The sequence below is a fragment of the Falco peregrinus genome, chromosome 13 (genome assembly GCF_023634155.1).
Source record: "Falco peregrinus isolate bFalPer1 chromosome 13, bFalPer1.pri, whole genome shotgun sequence".
NCBI lineage: Eukaryota > Metazoa > Chordata > Aves > Falconiformes > Falconidae > Falco > Falco peregrinus.
Window position 1 is genome coordinate 21833108 of NC_073733.1, and position 21425 is coordinate 21854532.

Below are 21425 nucleotides of genomic sequence, written 5' to 3' on the forward strand. Positions count from 1 at the left end.
GCATCACCACAGCAGCATTGCCTTATCATAACAAGCATGGGTGACAGTGCCTAGGCCTGTATCTAAAAAAGATTTGGCATCCTGTCTTAACTCAAAGGAGATAAAAGGGCATTTTCCAGATGTGGTTGTTCAAGAAGAAGCATCTATTAGGAACCCAACAGTACAAACTACATTGTGAGTAGATAGATGCAGCGATAGGGAAAATTATATAACCTTTCCTTCCTCTTAAAAAATCTTCCCTTTGAAGTTACATCATTACATTTTATCTGGACTGAGATTAAACAAGATTATATCTATGGAGGAAGCAAAGCAGGTTGGAAACAATAATGCAGTACTACCACAAGTGGGACTTCTTTACAAGAAATTGTTTAAACATACAACGATTAATACAAAAGCACCTGCAAAGCTTTGAAATCACTGTCCTCTTTCATGAAACAAGTAATTTGCATTTAAACAAATTCCTCTATATGTAGATAAAATAAAATGATAGGGTTAGCATAGAGGGAAAATTATTTGGCATCAAACCATCAGTACTTCAATTTTACTGTTATCTCAAAGACAAAGATGGAAGATTACTTTGTAAACTTTGTAAACATATTTCTTAATAGGATAATTTTCTAATGAGTGATAGCAGTCTGTGATAAGATTTGATCTTACACTCTTTTGGCAAAATATATGTGATGCTATGGGATCGAACAATGTAGAATTTTTTATCTACAAAAGACAATGGCTCTCTCCCACGAAGGACACTTCACCTGATATACTTGGTCTCACCATACCTGAGGGATCGTACTGTCCTCTTAGAAATATTTGCAGAAAATATTTTTTTGTGAAATAGTTAAGGATGAAAATGTGTTTTCCTATAGATCAGAAAAACAAAACAAAACAACCAAAAAAACACCAAACCAAACAACCCAAACCCTTGCTACTCTCACATTTAAAAAAAAATAGTAAACTGAGGAACTGACAGCTCAGGAATGCAGCTGATTTTCCACTTCCAAAAATGTCAAGAGGCATATCAGTGTGACATACAGCCAGCCTTTTGAAGATGGCAGATGGTGGAGTTAATTGTGATACTGAATGAAAGGTGAGGAAGAATTTAAACACTTTGAATTTGCAGCCTAAAAATTTTAAGGCAGTAGTGCTCTTTTGTAGTGTGGAACGTGTCCTTTGTATGACAGTTGTGGTGCCAGCTGCCTTGTGAACTACAGGATTATTCAGTAAAGGCTGCAACTCTTTGCCTTCTTTTGAACTCTCACCTGCAAACTGATAGACTGATCAATTCAGCATGGATGGAAGCTGCCTCATGGATTTCCTTAGCTGCTTAGATTTGGCAGTACCAGAACTGGCATTTTTAGCTGATCTTATACTTTTGGAAACACGTGAAGGTCATGCAAAGGCTATGTGTTTAGCAAGAGGTCCAAAGGGCTCATACTGGGGTTTATATTGTTTTAGTAGTTCAGAGAATCAGAGCATCACAGCCTGGTTTGGGCTGGGAGGGAGCTGACAGCCCCCCGAGCCCCAACCCCCGCCAGGGGCAGGGACACCTCCCACCAGCCCAGGTTGCCCCCAGCCCCGTCCAGCCTGGCCCTGAGCACCCCCAGGGATGGGGCACCCACAGCTGCTCTGGGCAGCCTGTGCCAGCTGTAGGGCAAGGCCTCAAGGACAAGAGTCCGAGCACTGTTACCCTGATGAATGGAGACCTGTTAGAACTTGTAGCGCATAAGCCCTGGGAACACGGCAACAAGTTAACAGCAGACTCTCCGGCCATAGCGGTTGAGATGACAAAGAGGGACATACAGCAGGACAAAGAGGGACATACAGGAAGATAAGGGAACGGTTAGTGCTGATGAGGAACTTTGTCATTCACGAAAGTCAAGTAGAAAAAAACACCCTAATCTTAGAATAGAGATTTTTGCTAAGATAAGATAGACTAATCAGTACCTATTGTTTAAATTATGTGTCTTAGAAGATAATCAATCGGTGTAGTTCACCCTTAAGATTTAACCAGTGTGTAACATGTAGAAGGTAGAAACGTATATAAATGTAAAAGAATCACTAATAAATCGACATCTTGCTTGCATCAAGCTACACCCCGTCTCTTCGTTCGCCGCAGCCAGTGCCGCCCTCACAGGGAAGAATTTCTTCCTAATATCTACTTAAATTTACCCTCGGTCAGTTTAAAGCCACCCCCCCTCACCCGACCCCTATAGGCCCCACTAAAAAGCCTGTCCCCCATGCTTTCCTGCCAGGAAGTGCTGTTGGTAATCAGGTCTACCATTTGCTTTTCCACTTCAAAGAATTTCCTCTGCATCCTTCAGATTTTTATCCTTCTTCTTCAACAGTGGAGCTATTGAGGAGCACGTCATGCTTTATACTGCTATTTTATTTGTATACTTGATCTCACAGCTTTTGTCTTCACCTTTGTCTTTATTATGCTGTATCTTATAGAATTAAATCTACACTATATGCTATGGTTGCATTTCTTTCTCTTACTTTGGCATGCTGCAACTGGCCGGGGGGGGGAGGGAAGGCATAAGCTTTAGTGCACATACAATAAAAGTGTGGACCAACAGTTAGAAAAGAAGCAGCAGAGGAATGTGTGCTTGTGGGAGACCTGAGCAAATGGGAAAACCTTCTTAACCTCTGGAGAAACAGAAGTGAAAATAAAGGAAAGATAACCTCATAACTGCTTTGAAGATTCCAACTCAACATTTTCTCAGTTGCTTTTCCAAAAAATCATGGGAAATAAGAATTGCTTGTGCATCACCTTTAGGCAAATCACCTTGCCAGTTGGACTGGGGCTTGTAGCGGGATGTTAAATTATCGAAAGAGGGGCCGCATCAATTTGCCAGGCCATTTGTACTGACACTTGCTATCACAAATAAACATCTGCATGAGCAAGGTGACAGCCGTACCCATCTCATTTTGTTCCATGCATCTCTGGATTGGACTTGCAATACTTGTAGTAGTAGAAGGAAAATTGTGAGAACGATAATGTAGGAAAACTGGAATGGAGCAATTTTCTATAATGTTGTGGAAAGCAATAAAACTGTGAAGGCTCCATTCAAACTGAAAACATACAGCTGCATCCTGGCCTGTATGGCCAGGAAATGGGGGCATCCAAAGGAAACCGAATGGCTTCAAAAAGATTTACTGGTTGTGGGGTATAAGTATTTATTACTTTAGAAAATAAATACTGCTCCTTTCAGGAAGTCTCTAATAATGAAGTCTGAAACAGTAGACTGGTGGATTCTGTACAACAGGCATCCCAGTCTGGAAGAATATAGGAATAATTGGTAAAGGCTTGTAAGAACATATCAATTGCATAGGCAGGAAAAAAATATGATGGGTTCTCTCCCTGGTTCTCTGCTTCCTCCTCCCTTTACTGGTTTTGTTTTCATTTTAATTTTTAAAATATTGTAACTTTTTCTTTGTATTATAAAACTCTATGCTAGGAATATTAATGGGTGAAAGACAAGCATTCAATAATTATCTCCCTCTTTCTTTCTTTTTATTTTTGGTGTATAGCATTTTTATATGTTTCTCAAGTTCATAATTTTCACAGCTCACTGTATGAAAAATTATCAAGGGTAATCAAAATGAAAGGAAACAGCATTGCCGACTTTCATGAAAATATACCAAGAAATAAAAAAAGTGGAACAAATTCCTAAAATATATACCCAGCCAGGCTCTTCTGCATTTTTTTTTTCTACAAGCACCAGCTGTTTATTGCATACCAGCATAAGTGACATATTTGCGGATTCAGTTTATGGGAGCTTTGGTTATGCACTGGGTGAGGACTGACAACTAATTTCAATTAATGTGGCAAAACCAAGATCAAAGAAGATGGAAAATTTGTAAACCTTGCAAAACCACTAATTCTGACTGTGTTCTTGGATGCAGAAAAGGTGCTACACAGAATTTTCCGTATCAACATTTTTACTAAGGTTTACACGCTGTAATCCTTTCTCCATCACTATTTCACAAGGAGCCTCCTGATTTAGCAGATCTTTAATTACACCCTTGTGCCTCTCCATCTTCAGTGTGCTTTTACAATCTTTCTTTAAAATACCCCTGTTGTCATTTCAAGTGGTCATCAAGCAGGAAACCTGTGAAAGAGCAGGCAACTAAACCAAAGGGCTTGCTTTTCGCAGCAACTTACACATGTGCAAACTCAATGGCATCGATACAAAAAGAACAGCATACACATTTTGATGGAAACACATAAATGAGTAACAGGCAACTTGGATTTTGCAAGAATAAATCATGTCAAACTGATCTAACTTCCCACCGTGGCAGAATAATGAGCCTTGTAGAGACATGAAGCAGTAAACATTATATATCTTGACTTTAGCAAGGCTTTGGCATGGTCAGACGCGGTGTTCTTGTAGCAAAGCTGGGGAAACAAAGCCTCAGAAGTGGCTGAGGAACTGCTCAGAAAACTGTTATTATAGTTTTCTGACAAAATGAAAGGAGCAAGCGGGGTTTTGCTGTGGTCAGTCTTGACCCTGAAGTTTAATAAATCTCTTCTGATGGTTTAACTTCTCAAAGATTCAGGATGAATGTTAGCAAAAAATTCCTAACGCGAGGACGGTTGAACACTAGATTAACTGCTGGCTTTTCAGTACTGTATTCTCCCATACATTTTCCCAAGTACAATCGTGACACTGTTCTTTTTGAGGACAAGGGGACAGATTCAATGACAAGATGAGGTCCCTTTTTGGCTGGTGCTATGTAACTACATGATTTAATGCCTTAAAGCAATGTAATAGGCGAATGACTCGTTTGAGATCATGAAAGATCACACCAAACTGCAACATCAATTGCTGTTGAAACATTCTTGTACTTCTTTCCACCCTGCTTCCACCCTTCCCCGAGAGGCCGCTGATTATATCAGCTCACTCTCAGGTCTGGCTTAGAGATTATGTCCTTCATGGCATCGCCGGAAAAAACGGCATAATGAATTGAGTAAAGCTGTCCTAAGAAAAGTTTCTGTTAAGTGGGTTGGTTTTGCCTCATTGGCTTTCCTAGTGTTTTCTAGATCCAACAGAAAACCAAGAAATGGAAGTAGCAGCCACTGCTCTAAACCAAGCGGCCCAAATTGTTGAGGTTTGTCACTTGAGGGTCACACACCAGCTCCTCTCTCTGGGACACTTCTAGGGCATCGTTACAGAAACTTCTCTCACCTGCACAATCTGCTACAAATCTGAAAATGGTATGAACTGCTGGAAAAGGGAGAAGGTCTTGCGATGGGGGAAGAGAAGAACGGTGTGATTTTACATGGGGTTCCTGAGCGTGGAATACAAAATCAGGGTTTGACCTCCTCCACATCCCCTGTGGGAAGGATGGACAGCTGCACCTCGTGGTTGCTGTCAAAGCAGGGGATACCTACGCACAGCGCCTAGAAACCAGCGCACGTACCTCGCAGAAATTCTTTTTCTGCCACGTAGAAGCAGTAACCCACACCGAGCTAAGTAACTAATAGTAAGCTGAGCTAATTAGTTTAATGAGCTAATACAAAGTAGCTACATCAGAGAGTCTCGCTTTGATGCTAATTCCCTCATGTAAGAAGTCCTTTTATGTACTGGGCTACTGTTTAAACCACTGGACCAATTTGCCAGCCCCCCTTAATTTAAATCTGCTATTAATGAATGAGAACGCATGTGGATCTGGTTGCAGTAGGAGAACATTTGTTTTATTTCATCCTGCCACAGTTTTTCCCTCAAGGTTTGTCTCGCTGAGAGGCAATACCGGGGAAGGAAGTAAATAGTATGGAGTTCTTTCTGGAGCTTGTCACTCCGCTGCAGCAAACAGCAGCAGCTTTTTTAACCGACATGATCAGTTTACACTTCTACATTGTAAAGAACATATTGTTGAGTGCACCTCTTGTACCCTGCACCACAAATACATTTTTTCACACATCCTTTACCTCTTTTTTAATTGTCATATTCTTCTTGCTGGATATAGATTTTTCTGCTTAAGCTCTTAGTCTTACCTTTTATACCAAGGCAAATTTCTCTTATTGTGATCTATAAATCTTTCTGTTTAGTCGCAAGTCTGCATACTTGTTTCTTTGATGACTTAAATACACAGCTGGTCATTTAAAAATGATTCTATGACTTTTTGATATCAACTCTAGAAAAAGTACCAGTGAGCCCATTGTTACTCAGATAAGAGCCCTTCAAATATTACTTTCTGTTATTCAGCATTTTAGAAGAGTTTAATAAGCTGTATTTTATCAACACCACTGTAACTTTTCCAAAGGATTTTAGGGAGACAGTCTTACAATTTTTGTTTCCCAAGCCCCAGATAATGTGAGAAGAAAATGTACCAAATTTCTCTAGAAGCATTCCATAGCAAATTCCAAAACAATATTTTCTATTAAAGTGGTGTAGGGTTTTTATGGTTGCTCTATTTAATTTTTACAAGGTGCGTGTTGATGGCACACAGAGGAAGGGAATGTATCTAGGGGAAGAAGCAGCATAATACAAGATTTAGGGTTTAAAACATATGGATATCCGTAAGATCCTGTTATTAAATTCAGGGTGTTTACTACTGCATCTAATCCAACACAACTGGGGGCTGCTACCCAAAGGGATAACCCCCTCCCCCTATCCTCAGCTGCTTCCTCATGCTGGTTTTCTGCGGTGGCTCGAGCAATATATCTGCTATATTATCCTAAATTCTTGGAGAAGCTCTCCACATCGGCTACACCAGGAGAGATGTACATTACCACAGGAAAGCTGGCTTGATCCGTCTTCTGCTTTATAAAGCAGGAAAGCTGACGTAAAGGCTTCACTTTACTGAAACAATTCAAGTAATCTCAGATCTTTAGCTCAGATTAAGCTTTATTAATTGATTGACTTTCAGGAGTGGTGAAGGAAATGTAATTACAACGTGGACGGACCATGAACTACTATTCAACTATGAAAGGATGCTATAGAAGGACATGTTTTATTTGTGGATGACCAAACATTCAGCACATCTTGCTGCTGCACCGAAAACCACAGACAAAATTAGGAGGCCAGAAACAGTGTTAAATATGTCAGAAGTATTATGTGAAGCGTTAAAATTTTTAAACAATGTCAATAACTTGCTGTAATTTTAAAATAAACACATTGACCGCTTTTCTCCTCCCTGCCTCCAAATAACTGGTAGCAATTCTTTTATTTCAGTCCCGCAAAAATGTTTACCAAGAGCTCTAATGATAGTAATTGCACAAAATAATTGCCTGTTTTAATATTTTAACACTGTGACTTGCAGAGTAAACTATTCTGCATAGGAACATGGCATACCTAGAGGCTTTATAATTAAAACAAGGCCTCAAATCTGATTCAGACTTTGTAAGTCTGTACAGCTGCGCAATAAATAACGACTTTACACGTTTTCCACCACATAATCCATCAGTATGGATGACTGGTATCAGACTTCCCACTTGGTCATTGACCACCTGGCTGCCTTTTAGATGGGAACCCGAGCCCGGCGGAGGGCTGGCATCAAAGCGCCCGGCCTTACCGCGGCCCCCGCAGTGACACAGGGTTATGAGCGTGCCTGGTTTCTGTCGTGGTGTCTGTACCACTGCCAGCTCCCACCATCACCCAGCTGGGATGCCCGGCCTCCATGAGGGCTGCGGCCCTGAGCTGCCAACCTGAAGATATGGCCACTCCCTTTCTTCCCAGACCAAAGGTCTTCACCCTAAGCAATTAAAAGTTTTATTCCTTGACTGCCATCGTGTTCGTGAAATTGCAATCCTGATCCTTGGTCGAGCTTTTCAGATTTTACCAGGCACAAGTACCTGTCCGCCCAGAGTGGCACAACAAGGCTGTAAAACACGGCGAGCTTTATTTAGCTGGCTATCCGCTATTTCTTTCTCTCTGAAAACGCCGGTGCCGCCCTAACACGTAGGCCCTTCCACGGCGCCCACCGCCACCTGCCCGCAGCGGGGACCCAGCCGGGGCCCAGGCACCCAGGGCCGGGGCCAGGGCCTCCGGGCGGCCGAGCCCCGCAGGAGGGCCCGCGGCGGGGCAGCGCTGCCCGGGCCGGGTGGCGCCGGGGGCCAGGCGGCTGTGCGCTGAGGGGCTGCGGGGCGGCGCGGCACTGCCGGCCCCGGCCCGCCGCCTGTGCGGCGCTGCCCCCGGCGCTGGGGCGGCCCGGGGCCCGGGGGAGCGGCCCGGAGCCCCGTGAGGCGGCCCGGGGCCCGGTGAGGCGGCCCGGGGCCCCGGTGGTGGCCGCTCCCCGCGGCGGCCCCCGGCCCGGCGGAGCTGCACCGCGCGCCCCCCCGGGCGAGGGGCGGGGGCGAGCACTGTCCCGGCCGGCGCTGATCTTACGCTCCCATTGGCCGCTGTCTGCGCTGACGTCACGATCATGATGAGAATTAATGATCGGAGGCGCTGATTTCATTGTGTGACGCCGGGACCGACCCAGCCGAAACCGGCTGAATCCGGAGCCCCGGGCCCCCCGCACCAGCCCCGCGCAGCACGGTAAGCCCGGCGCGCCGCGCGGGGGCGGGGGGCGGGCGCGAGCGAGTCCCGGGGGGGCAGCCGGGTGCCCGCCCGGGAGGGGCGCGGCGGGCGGGCGGGGAGGAGGAGGAGGAAGATGATGATGATGATGATGATGATGATGCCCCTGGGCCGGCGGCCTGGCGGTGGGGGAGGGCGGCCGCGCGGGCTCGCGCTCGCAGAGGCAGCTCGGGCGCGCATGCGCACTGCGCCTCCCCCGCCGGCCCGCAGAGGCGCGGGGCACCCGCCGCCGCCGCCGCGCGACTGCGCACGCGCGTGTGTCCGTCACCCCACTCCCGCGGGGCCGCGCGCCGGGAGCCGCCTGCGCCGCACTGCGCCTGCGCGGCGAGCTGCGGGGCTGGCGCGTGCGCGGAGCGCCCCGGGCGCCCGGCGGCTCCTCCTCCGTTCGCTGTGCCCGGCGCCCCGGGGTCCTGTGGCCCCGGGTGGCCCCTGGTGGCCCCTCGCGTCAGGGCGGGGGCAGCGCCCGGAGGCCGGGCTGGGGCAGGCGGAGGCTGGGGGGGTGGCTGGGAGGGCCGCGGTGGCAGGTTATCGCTTACCGCCGCTCCGTGCGGGGCGGCCTGCGGGGCCCTCACCGGGGCGCCCGGCGCGAGCGGGGCTGCAGCGATAGGGGTCTGTCACCGCAGCGCAGACCTTGCGTCCCGTGAGGACGCCCCCTCTCAGGCGGCCGCTTGGGCCGCTTTTGGTGCCAGACACGGTGGCGGTCGTAGTGGCCCCTCGGTGCCCGGCGTTAGCCCTCGGGTACTCGGGGGCGCTGAGGAGGAGGAAGAAGCGCGGGGCGCGCCTTGCGGAGGGGTGGACACTGGGACACGCTGGGAGCGGCTGTTGCACCTGGGCTTAGCCCCACCTGGGAGTAAGGAGCGATCCCCAGCCCTGTGCCCCTGCATTCGGTTAGCCTGGGGCCGCTGGTACTGTGCGTAAGGCCCTGTGTACCGCAGCCAAAAGTGATTCTCCGTCCTCTGAACTGGAGGCGTGAAGTACCTCGCTTCTTTAGAGTAAAACTACGGTTTAGTATTCTTTTCCTTTTATCTGATACGGGTCTTAACAAACGCTTGTGTACGTGCTTAATATAAAACGTGGCTAATCCAGTTGAAGTCAGAAGTCTAACTTGCATGAATAAAATGGATGTGGTGCATAAACCTGCAGAGTTGTGGTCGTCGGTTATTATGTTATTAAGGTACCGAGGGCTGTCTAATTTGACTCTAATAAAGGGCTGAATTTTATTGGTAGAGCTGTAATATAATATTACAAACGCTGTACTTGGTGGAGAGGGAAGCAGTTGTGCTGCAAGTCATGGATTTTTAAAAGTAGTTTTACAAGGCAGGCTGTATATTACACTTACCTGACTGTACACATAATCTACCACACTTACACTCTGTAGCTGCAGCTAGTTTGGCCTGTGTAGGAAAGAGGTGGTAACCTACACATTCAGTTATTAAACATAGTTGCTAGATGCATGTCCAGTATCTCCACACAGGATGTGTAAGTTGGTTGTTTTCTTTCCATTTGGGATGTGCAAAAAAAAAAATGTTTTTTTGCAGGCATGGAAAGTGAATTAAGTGATTGCTGGTACAGTGCAGGTTTCTAAAGCTCCTGCTACTGCAGTCTTATTTTATTTGTGTATATAATAGCTTTCTTATTATAGTTGCAGTTCTGTCTCAAATTTATATTGGCACTGAGCCTTGTTATTTTGTACCACTGGAGACCTGCGAAGGGAAAGAAAAAAAGTCCGCTGAGGAGCATGCTGATTTTCTTGTTGTACCTCTTATGGATGGACAGACTAAAACAGTAATAGGCTTAGAGGTTTTTATAAGGTGACTTTTTTTCCAAACAAATTCTGCTTTGGCGCTGAGGTTAAAAAATCCCCCAAACCCTCTCAGAAACTGCTTGTTTCCTTTTATCGCTATGTGTTAATCCCTGACACTTGTACATGTTTTATACCATAAAGATTTTTACATTTGGTTACTTTGTGGTGGCTTGTATTCTGAGCAAATTATCTTTTTTATTTATTATAATTTCACATCCAAGATTAGTTTCTGTTACTGGTTGAAATGAGAGGAGTATCATTAAGTTTTTTAATTTTCCAAATTAAATAGTATTAATGTAGTATTCTACGAAGATTTGCCTTGTAAGTAAGTTTACTTGGCTCAGTAATCTTAATATTTAGAGATTTTGACACTAAGACTGTAATGCTATACATTGTAGGCAGACTTTAGACCACATAAAATTTTTTTCCTTACACTGCTGCTTTTTTTTTTGCCTTTTTTTTGTTGTGGGTTTTTTTTGTGGGTTTTTTTTTTGCCTCCAGATCTTTCAAGCAGTCATTGCAGAACAGCTAAGTAGCTCTTGAATTTTAATTTTTTTTTTCCCATAACCAGGGGATCATTGATAGAGAATTATTCCCATTTTCTTATTGTTATTTCTTTTGTGGTACTCCTGGACACCAAGTTGTTTTCATTAGTTTCTAAAAATACATCTCAGGGCTTCATCAGGTCTCCCTGGTGAGATTCTTAATTTTGGATGCTGAATAAATTAACAAGGGTGGAAGGGCTAGGCGTTTGCAGCAAACTGTATGGGATAATTGTTACATTAAGTATGTTTTTCATGAAGCAAATGCACTACTACTTCAGAAACAAACTCGGCATTAGTTCTTTTGTGTTCTCACCTCACCGCTTGGGCTCATTCTTGCCACGGAAGGGGAGGGAAGGTGTATATGGTGAAAAAAGTTGTTCAAGCAGCTAAAGAAGTCTAAAGGTGTTCAGCTGTAAGAATAACCTTAATGTCATCTGAAGAGGAGCCAGTATGACAGGTCGCAGTCTGTTAGGAGCATTGTCCTTCATGAGGCCTGTACTCAGCAGTCTTGGAGAAACTGAAGGCCGTGGAGTTCCTGTCCTCGTTCTTATCACTCACCAGCCCCTGGATCTCATGTCTCCACAGTGCCTGACTTAGCACTTGGACTACATTTACGTCTCCTGAACCACTGCATACAGCAAAGGGATGCTTCTGCTGCTGTGATTATTATTTTTTTTAATTAGTGTTCAGTTTAGAAAGGGAATGAAGAACATCTTTATATTGATGGGTTTACAGAACGTTGAGGAGTAGGAGACCATCAAAGTGGAAAGCTGAATGATGCTAGTTGGCCTAGGACACGTAGCAGGGGTGAAGGAAGTTCTTAGAGGAAACTTGCTTTTTCATTTGTCATGGATTATTTTCTGTGCTGTCACATAGGTACCAACATACTTGGCCAAGGCTGCCTTATTTTATTAACAGATAAGGCATATGTTGAATCCTTAAAAATACTATTTTGCCACCTCCGTCTTTTATTGAAGTGAAAGTATAACTGACATTCATGGAATATTGCATAATTTGCATAATGCTTTGCCTGAATTTTATTGCATTTCACAGAGTTCTTTTCTGTAACAAACTCTCTTTTCAGTGCCAATGTGTTGCTAACCAGCTGGACACCTGGCTTCCCAAAAGCTCAAATGCATGTTTTCTAAGCTTGGCAAGTCAAGATCAAAATGAAGTTATCATAAAAATCCATGTGGATTTCTAACTTGGAGTCTGAGGTTCAAGACAAAGGTGAGAAATCCTGAAGAAACTGGAGTGCTTCATAAGTACACAGACTGGGAAAAGGAGTTTATTTGCTTTGAAGTTACTGAGATTGGTTTGAATGATACAGAGTCCATTATGAATGTGTATGACCTGCTGATTCCCTTGATACTGACGTGGCTACCTTAATGCTTAGTCATGTCAGGACTTTGTAAGTTGTTTCCCATATTAAAGAAAATATAAGAATTAATATCTCGTTCTGCGTAACTATGAAAACTGATGCTAGACAGGTAGTATGTCTAAAGAAAAAGAATTGGTGTCATCCTCTGATGAATATACCCTGTGTTAATTTGTCTCAGAGACAGCAACATTATGTTCTTGTAGGTGCTTGAATGCTCAGTGCACTTAATGTAGATAAATTGCTAGGTCTGACAGGTACAGAAAGTGAGCAAAACTTGTTGCCTGTGAAGATCAGATACACAGAGGCAGCGCTTCATGGATTGACGTGATGGCTTTGGACTTTGTGGCTTTCTAATGGAGCTTCCAAACATTCAGTTACTGGTTTATTCAACACAGGCTACTGTTTTACGTATTCTAAATAAGCACTTGAGAACTGCGGATAGCAAACTGATCTCCGTCTGGACTTTACGGATGGCATCCTGTCTGTGAGCTTTTAACCTGCAAGAGAAGGAATATTGCCAAACGTCCTACACACTAGTGTGAAATCAGTATGCTAGTTATTGTTTTGGCCTACGATACTGAGATTGTGTGCTTGGAGGTTCTTACTGCAATTTCTTACACTAATAGTAATCTTGTGATCTTCTATACCTAGTTAGAAATTATTCTGTAGGCAGTTAAAAAAGCAAATAAACTGTGATTCTTATTTCCTTTCTCTTGTTCTGTGTAATCTAAGATTTTCATGTGAAGTCGTATTTGCTGCCCAGCTGTGACCAGCGCACATATCTCTGGAGGTTCTGCTACATCTGCAACCCAAATAGCAAAACCCACCCTGGGTTTATCAGGGTTTTATTCTAGGCATTAGTGCTATATGTTGAGGTTACCTATCACTTACTATTGCTGTCTGGAACTTAACATCTGCTTGTTAATAGCCAAGCAACTGTAGCATAGTTCAAAGTATTATTGGGATGTAATAGAATGGTTTGTTGTAGTGGACTTGTGGATCCAGTGGTTTGCTTAGTTTTCATTGAGTTTAGTATTTTAGTAGAATTTGAGCCAGGTTTTCTGTTGGGCAGGTGTAGCTGCCTGCGTGGCCCTGCTGAACACTGCGTGTGCACTCTGGTTTATTCTGCAATTTACCCGTAAATTGCTGTTGCCTCTGGTAAAGGCAGGGATTTAAAAAAGAAACGAACAAAAAAACCCAAACAAAAACCAATAAACCCAACCAAAAAGTAATTGGCAGAGCAGAATAAATAAGAATGATTTACACAGCAGGATAGCTGATGATATTTCAAGAATATTTTAATGCCACTTCTGTAGTTTTTATAAATATTTGTGTGGATAGGTGGGGCAGTGGGAAATGGTACAGAACTGTCTATTGACTTAGCATTCAGTATATTTAAAACAAAAGTATTAATAAAGTCTCACCTCATTACCTGAACGTTTAGATGTTGGGATGTAAACTCAAGTTATGTCTCAGCTCCCATAACCCTATGTTTGTAGGGTCCTGCAACCTGTTTATTTAAATCAGTTTCTGATGGCCCCCTGCACAGATCCTCTGAGCTGTACTTGACTGGATTCAAGGCAGAAGTTACTAAGGAATCTTAGCAGTATTTTGGTTGGCAGGTGTAGTTTACAAGTGATTAAAATAAATTACAAAAATGAGTTTTTTATTAAACCAGACCATGACCTCTCTTGAGCTTAGCTAGGTGAAGTCTGTCATGCAATGCATATACAGCTTCATCTGAAGATCAAGAGATTTCATCAAAACACTCCACCCTGGCCTTATCTAAACTACAGATGTCAAATACGACAATGAAAGTATTTTAACACAGAAGTGACTTTGGATACAGAAATCCACATAATTAAAAAATGTGTCAAGGACCTGACACACGTCTTGCAGGTCATCAGGTTTGATTCTAAAAATTCGTCTTGCAGTTGGAGGAGTCTTCATCACAGTTAATGAACTATTTGCAGAGCATGCTTCTTTTTGATGAGCCTGTGGATATAAATGCTGGAGCTATTGGATGACGGACCATCTGGATCTGGAAGGATAGGAGGCTCATAACTGTTTCTGATGAGGTCATTTGTGGTAACTGATCTCAACTAAATAAAACGGGACCACTGGTACTGAAAGAATAGTAGACACAGAAGTGTAAGCTGGGTCCTGCCAATTGCACAGGAGGAAAAAGAACCACAAAATCAACTCTTCTGTATTCTGTAAAAGTAACAGATCAGTTGGTGGCTGCATTTTGCAAATCTACGTGGGAGATCTGAAGACAGTTCTTAACTTTTTATGAAGTAGATTTTTATGAACTCTTTTGATTGGTTAATGGGCTAATAATTGTCTCGTTTGTTGCTTATTATAAATTTCTTTAAAACAGCAGAGTATTCAGAGCAAGAGCCTCCTTTGCCCAGCTCTGACTGTGACTGAACACACGTTCTGGGGTAGGCGTAACTCTGGCAAAGCCTGACTTGTAAGGTGGCTGGTAGTGCTGCATTTAATAATGCGTTACATCAGGAGGGTAAATAACAGTTGGGAACAGAGGTAAAAATGTGATTGAAAAATCATCTTCTGTTTTAAGTATTATTGAAAAGGAAATGGTAATTTTTAGAAATAGGTAGGTAGTGATTTTCCTATTGTTTGTTGATGTATAGAGGAAAGTAAACTGAAGTCAAAGCTCTGGCCTACAAGCATTTTACTCCAAATTCTAGATATTAATCTCTTTCTTTATCGAGGCCTGTCAAACTCTATCCATTACCATTACAGGGTATAGTCATCTTGATTAATAATGTGAAAGAGTTGGGTGTTTACTCATGCTTTTGAGCCCTTAATAATTTTATTTGCTCTAAATTGGAAGCAGTTCTTAGGCAAAGGTTAAGTATATTGCTACTCTCCTCCTTTCCACCCCAAATTTCCAAAACTTGTAACTAAAAGTTTGGTAGTTACAAAGGGTTCTCTCATCCCCTTTAATTTCCTACAAGATGACATACCGTTTCTTATTGTCCAGTTTGTTCTGCATTATTTTGATATATGTACTGAAAGTATTAAAAATAACTTGACTGTTTTGCTTTCTGAGTGCTAAGTCAGATGCAGGTTGTTCCTGGCCAGTGCTTGTGGTGTCTCAGCTGGTGGCCTCCTGTTTGGGGCAAAACACCCTCCAAATGGCCCTGTTCTGAAGCCCTCTGGTGATGGGGCTCTTCTTTTCTTACATATAACCAGAGGATTATATTCTTTGCCTGTATAGACTGTATAATAAGAGCATAAAACTCTGTTTTGCATTTAGGGAGTCTGTTCTGCACTTGGTAATATTCAGCGGTTTGCCTTTTCCAAACTAGGGCACAAATTTGTGTGCATAACAGAGCTGTGTCTGCTTTAATGTGTTCACTAAACTGCTGCTGATGGAGCTGCCTTGTCCCTGGCCACCCTGAGCCTGCCGTGGCCCAGTGTACCCAGTGCTGAGCCTGGCTGGGGCACGGCCGGGGCAGGGATGCAGTTAGGGTCTGCCCAGGGGGGATGCTCAGCGCGCGTGGGCCAGAGGGCAGGCTGGCTGGGGGAGCACTGCTCCCCAGTATGCCCAGTGGCCTAGACCACAGTGTCTGCCCTGTCCCTGCACAGGGCAGCTCTTTTGTGGCAGGGGAGCCACTGCTGAGGCTGAAAACAAGACCCAAAGACTTGCTGTAAGCCTGGGAGGAGCATGGGGGTCTTCATGCTGGTTGAGTGCGCCTGGCTGCAGACAGAGCCAAGGGGCAGGAACGTGTCCTGAAGCCTTGTAGCAAGCATTGGCTTATGCCCCTGTAAAACAACCCTTAAGTGTTCTTAAAATGCTGGGTTTATAGCCTCGGGGTACAGTTTCACAGTGGCTTGAGCCTTTCTAAAGGCAGGCTGTGATTTGGGTGGTCCCTCCTCGGTGTTGATATTAGACCATCAGCATTGCAGTGGGCTGGACCAGAACCACCTAAAGTCCTTCTCTTTGGGTCTTTTCCCCCCACCCCGAGTTGGTCTTCAGTTCTGGTCCTCAATCCTTGTGACTTTGCAGCTGGGAGCGCTGGTGCTGACACAGCAGGAGTAGCATGACCATAACGGAGTGTAGGGTTTGCTGAAGCTGGAGACAGTGGAAACTTTACTCCTGCCAAACAGTCACCTTTATTTTATCTCAGATTTTCTCTCTTTTTTTCGGTAGGGAAGTGGAAACAGACCTGCCAATATTGTTGGAGCTGCTGGTGTTACTCTGTTTTGCCTAATGCCTTTGTTTATTTATTTTTACAAGGGAGAAACTTTTTCTTTGAAACTAGAGGCTCTTGGACTTAGCAACACAATGTAATATTTATTTATTTATGAAAGGCTGTTAGTGTTGTTCCACACATGTAGTTCACCTGTTCAACTTAGCTTTTCACAGAGGAATCAGTATTGCTGACTGTAATAGATTTTTTTGGAAAGTAAGTAAAAGTGTTGGTAAAGGAATCTGGAAAGAAAACATGACAACTCTCAGTGTTATCACAGCAAGCATAAATGAGAGCCTGTGCATTCTGCAAATATTACAGTTTTTATTCCAACTTTCAGAGTATCTTCTTTTATTTTTAGATGAATCTGCGTTCTGTATTTACTGTAGAACAACAAAGGATATTACAGCGTTATTATGAAAATGGAATGACAAATCAAAGTAAAAATTGCTTTCAGCTCATATTACAGTGTGCACAAGAAACTAAACTGGACTTCAGTGTAGTCAGGGTAAGTACTGAGGCCTTCCAAATTTGTATGTTAAAGTTATACACGTTCGTGTCTTTACATAAAATATCTGTAGAGGACTGGAGTCTCTAACTTCATACTTGTCTTAAATTGGACTTCAGTATGCGTGTGTGACATGTTCATTTTTATCCAGTGACCCTGTTTATAGTCTGTTTTCACTGAAATGTCTTCACGTGATTGCTGTATTTAGCAGGGACTCGATTGCACAAGGAGTGATCTTTGTTCTGTTTGTTTGTCTTTTGTTAATGGTGTTTTGGTTTGGTTTTCATTTCACTTATTTATTAAATTGCATATTAGTTTGCCCTATAGAAACCTTGTGCCATGTATTGTATCAAAGAAAGGTCATGTTACTAGGAAACTATTTTTAAGTTAAACAAATTTCTATAACCTAATGTATTTGGAGGAATAACTGTGGAAGTTTTTCTTTTGACACGCTCTGTCACACTTGTATTCCATGTCACAATCATAAATATTGTGGTCCCTCACGGTTTATTTACAGTAAGTACATTCTTTTCTTACAAAAGAAGAATGTCACTAGTGCCAACAGGAGCTCTTCCAAAGTCTGTGAATTCCATGGGAAGGGAAATAATAATCCCTTTGTGAAACACTAGACAACAAAATGGCTGTTGTCTCAGAGCAGAAATAGAAATCATGAAGCATTAGCTGAAAAAATAACGGTAGTGGAGCTACTAGGAGTTGCTGGAACACTGGACGCCAAAGAGGAAGAAGTAAGAAGAGCCTGGTGCATTTTTAAATGATGTACCAGTGGTATATTAACAGTGACAACCCCTCCTCCCTAATTCATACCTGGATTCCCCTCCCTCAAAATACGCTGTAAATACTGAGATTTGCTTTCTCAGCTCCAGGCAGTGGGAAGTTCTGAAAGTCAAGCCAGAAATTCAGACTCCCTGAATAGACAAATAGTTGTAACAGGAATCTGGATGCTGATGATGCAGTTGAGGCCTGCTTTTCTATTTTTGTTCTGATTGAAGGACCTAGAGGAGGCAGCCAGTCTCTCCTCTACTTCCAGTCCTCATTCACTCTCCATCTTCTTATTTCCCTTTCCCTCTCTGTTCCCCTTACTGCAATAACGTATCATGGCCTTCTCCCCTTAGTTTTTTTCCCCTTACGAAGCTCATATTTGCAGTAGTTAACTTTCTTCCTACTTGTGAAGTGCAATGGAAACAGACCCAGCATTTGTCCTGCATTTGTCATATTTTCGCATGCTCTTACCTTTCTCTTCTTTACAACCCACCCCTCCCAGTCTTCCCTCACCTTTTTTCTTTTCTTTTTTTTTTTTTTTCCCTATAAAACTCTTGGACAGAGATTAGTACTTTGTACAATGTCCACCAAAATGATACTGAGGTTGCAGCTGGCACTTGCAAAGACGACTGTAATAGGAACATGAATTCTGTAAATGTAACTGTTGTAATTCAAATTCCAACTCTATGAATACGTTTTTTCCATGAATCAGGATTTCTATAGCCTTGTCCCATAGAACTACATCCAGTCTTTCCAATCTTGAGCTGGGTTGGAAAAAAGAAAAGTCCTATTTATGATTTGATGTACAACTCTACAGATGTTATTACTGCAATACATAAAAATATGTTCTGCCTTTCAAGATTAGGAAGTGTGGTACTCCTGGAGAAAAACCCTGGCCCTCTTCAGATTTAAGAGACCTCTTCTAGCTACGTCAGGTTTGAATGGCCTGCTTTCGTTCATGAATATTGGCATACTTCTGCTAGTTGCTTTTTGTCTTTACGTGAAATGTGAGTAACGTGACTTGATGAAGTGCCAAAGTTCTCCAAGTCTGATTTTTGAAGTACCAGTGAGTGCTGGGAGCAACAGTCGGGGAGGTGGTGTGGGGTTCTCCCCGTAGTACAACAGCAGGTATCGGAAGAGTTACAGAGTTACTGCTTCATTATTCTTTTACATGTCTTGAAAGTTTTCCTGAGGACACTTTATTTGCAGATTTAGGATGGACCTTCTAGTGGCCAGGTACCACTGACAGGCCCTCTGTGGTGTGTTTCTGGTTTGTGGGACAGTCTGAAGTTCCAGCTCTGCCGGACTCAAACTGGGAATGTAAAATCAGAGTCTCTTTAAGTCCAGGTAGTTTTCTTAACAGCTGGACTTTTGCTGTATAATCTCTTCTAGAAGCTTCTCTTCCTCCTAAATAATATTTAGGAAGTTCAGTAATGCTTTCAGTGTTAGAGACTCTGCTCCCAAAACTTACTAGTTGGGGAACTTGGTTGAAACAAAGATGTGTGTCGCTTTTCTTAGGATATTTTGTACTCAGCGAGTTCTCTGCCACATCCTAAATTAATAACGTGACCATCAAGCTCACAAGAATGTGGAGCTTCCCTTTCGGGCTCAGGGTATAGTTTTACATAATTCTTCTCAGTGCTAAAAGTGGGAGATTTTGTACTCTTTCCCATCTCCCAGCTGTGCAGTTCTTTCTCTCCTGTCTTTCTTGTGCGGATCATCTCTCATATTTATTCAGTTTAAGAGTAACCCACTTAAATTTGCTAATCTTACCAACACCTTTTCTTTTCTTTTCTTTTCTTTTTTTTTTTTTTTTTTTCCCCAATTCAGTTTTGTGCCTTCTGGGGAAGTTGCACTCACTTCAGGTGGGTGCTTTTGGATAAATAGTGGGAGTAAGAAGTAAGAAGCTGTGACGTGGTCAGGAGAATGGGACTCTCAGCAGCGGCAGATCTGACTTGTGCTATCTCATGAAACTGTACTTTAATCCCAAGTGAATAGTAGTGCTAGTACGTTATTTGCATTTCTTTGAATGCATTACTTTTCAGCAAAACTGTGAGGAAAAAACTTCAGATTCTATTTCTACACAGCTGGAAAAGCTGGGGATGAAATTGTTTTTCCTGGCCCAAAATTTGCAGTGTCTATTTAACTATAAATTCTATCTTGAAGGTTTACTGAATGAGGAGAAACTACAAAAAAAAAGTAAAAATTGATCTTCTAAATATGTTTTAAGCAATAACTGAAAGTAACTTGAGATCTGTGGCTGTAATTTGTGGTTTTAAACTTGCCTTTGAGAAGAGAAATTTTATCAGTAGTAACTGAGATTTTACTGCATGCAACAAATCATGCCTCAAATTAGGCATTTTATAAAATTTGCCAACAAAAATGAGTGGAATGGAGACTTCAACATACTTCTGTATGTCAGTTATGTATGTTTTCCTGTAGAAAAATCTGTTTACTTCCTTAGCAGGTATCGGTATGTGAAGAAAGATTTCCTCCTTTCATGTGATGAGATGGAAACCCAAGATAGGTACTCAGAGCAGTTTGCTTGTTATGGGGTGAGGGAGTTTATTGATTAAATCAACTGGTTTGGGCTGCTGAATGTTGAGATTTTGCTTTGGTTTGGTTTTAGGTGTACAGCAGATGATATCCAGAACGGTGCAGAAGACTGTTTCACTGTACCTCTGTATGCATATCTGATCCTTTTCATAACCAGCATAAGCAGATGCAAAAGCTTGGGTTTTGTTCTTTAGCACTTGATACCTGCTCGCGTATGCCCTCACATTCAGTACAATTCATACAAAAGAACTGAGCAAGTCTTGTCTCTCTGGTCCTGAAATTGCCAGGAATAGTTAGGTGGTGCTTAGGCTTCCAGTGTTAGAGCTGATGCTTCCACCAGATTAACTCTTTTGTTTTCAAACGCTGAAGTTAATGTTTCCCCTTCGGTTCTCTTAGCTATATTTTAATATGTAACTTGCAGGACAGACTTTCCTGTGTGTTTGAAACAGCCGTACATTTTCACCTGTGCCCAACTGCCACAGTACCTGCATTTTTCAAGTATTTTTTCCTTTACTGTCTTTTACACAAAACCATATACTGTCATTGTCACTTTTGGAAATGTCCATAATAGCGAACTTTTGTTGGTATCTAATCTCGGGAGTCTTTATCTTGTCTGTGTCTTCCAAAAGCAAGTTTTGACATCAGATCTTGGTCTGTGCAGCTGGCAGAGGAGGAATTAGTCTATAGGCCTAAATACTTCACAAAATTGTTTTGTAGTTGTCTTCAGAAAAAGTTCGTTTTCTTCCTCTGATCTGAATTCAAGAATTGGCAGTTTCTGTTCAAGGTAGTTTGAAGGTTGTATCTCTCAGTTTTGGATAAAAAAGTTTAGCTACATAGGTGCATCCCAAGTTGCTAAATATTAAAAACTCAAATTCAGGGGCATTAGTCACAGCAGTGTCAATAGAATAAATCTTAGGGTAATTTTAGGACAGGAGGCACAATACAGCCTCAGGGTTTTTGAGAAACCGGGGCTTTGGAGTTAAGACTGAGGTTCTCCTGTGTGTTAGTGTACGAATCCCAAGCATGAGAGGCATGGATTTCCACCCTGTATTGTTCAATCAGTAAGTGTTTTATGTACTTGTAAACTTAGGTCTCAACTCGAACACTTA

The 21425-nt window shown here is 42.8% G+C and overlaps 1 protein-coding gene across 8 annotated transcripts in view; it reads left to right on the top strand.

The window, feature by feature from the left end:
* The first annotated feature begins 6304 nt into the window (after positions 1 to 6304).
* HDX (highly divergent homeobox) overlaps positions 6305 to 21425 on the top strand; it is a 49216-nt gene continuing 34095 nt past the window's right edge. The window contains exons 1-3 of one of the 8 annotated variants that reach the window (XM_055818076.1): positions 6305 to 8483; positions 11956 to 12101; positions 16834 to 16980. In XM_055818076.1, the coding sequence (XP_055674051.1) occupies positions 16834 to 16980 (147 nt within the window). In that variant the 5' untranslated portion in view covers positions 6305 to 8483; positions 11956 to 12101. Of the gene's footprint in view, positions 8484 to 9002; positions 9697 to 11955; positions 12102 to 16833; positions 16981 to 21425 lie in introns of those variants that run through there. The other 7 variants (XM_055818077.1, XM_055818073.1, XM_055818072.1 and 4 more) reach the window with 7 other exon arrangements.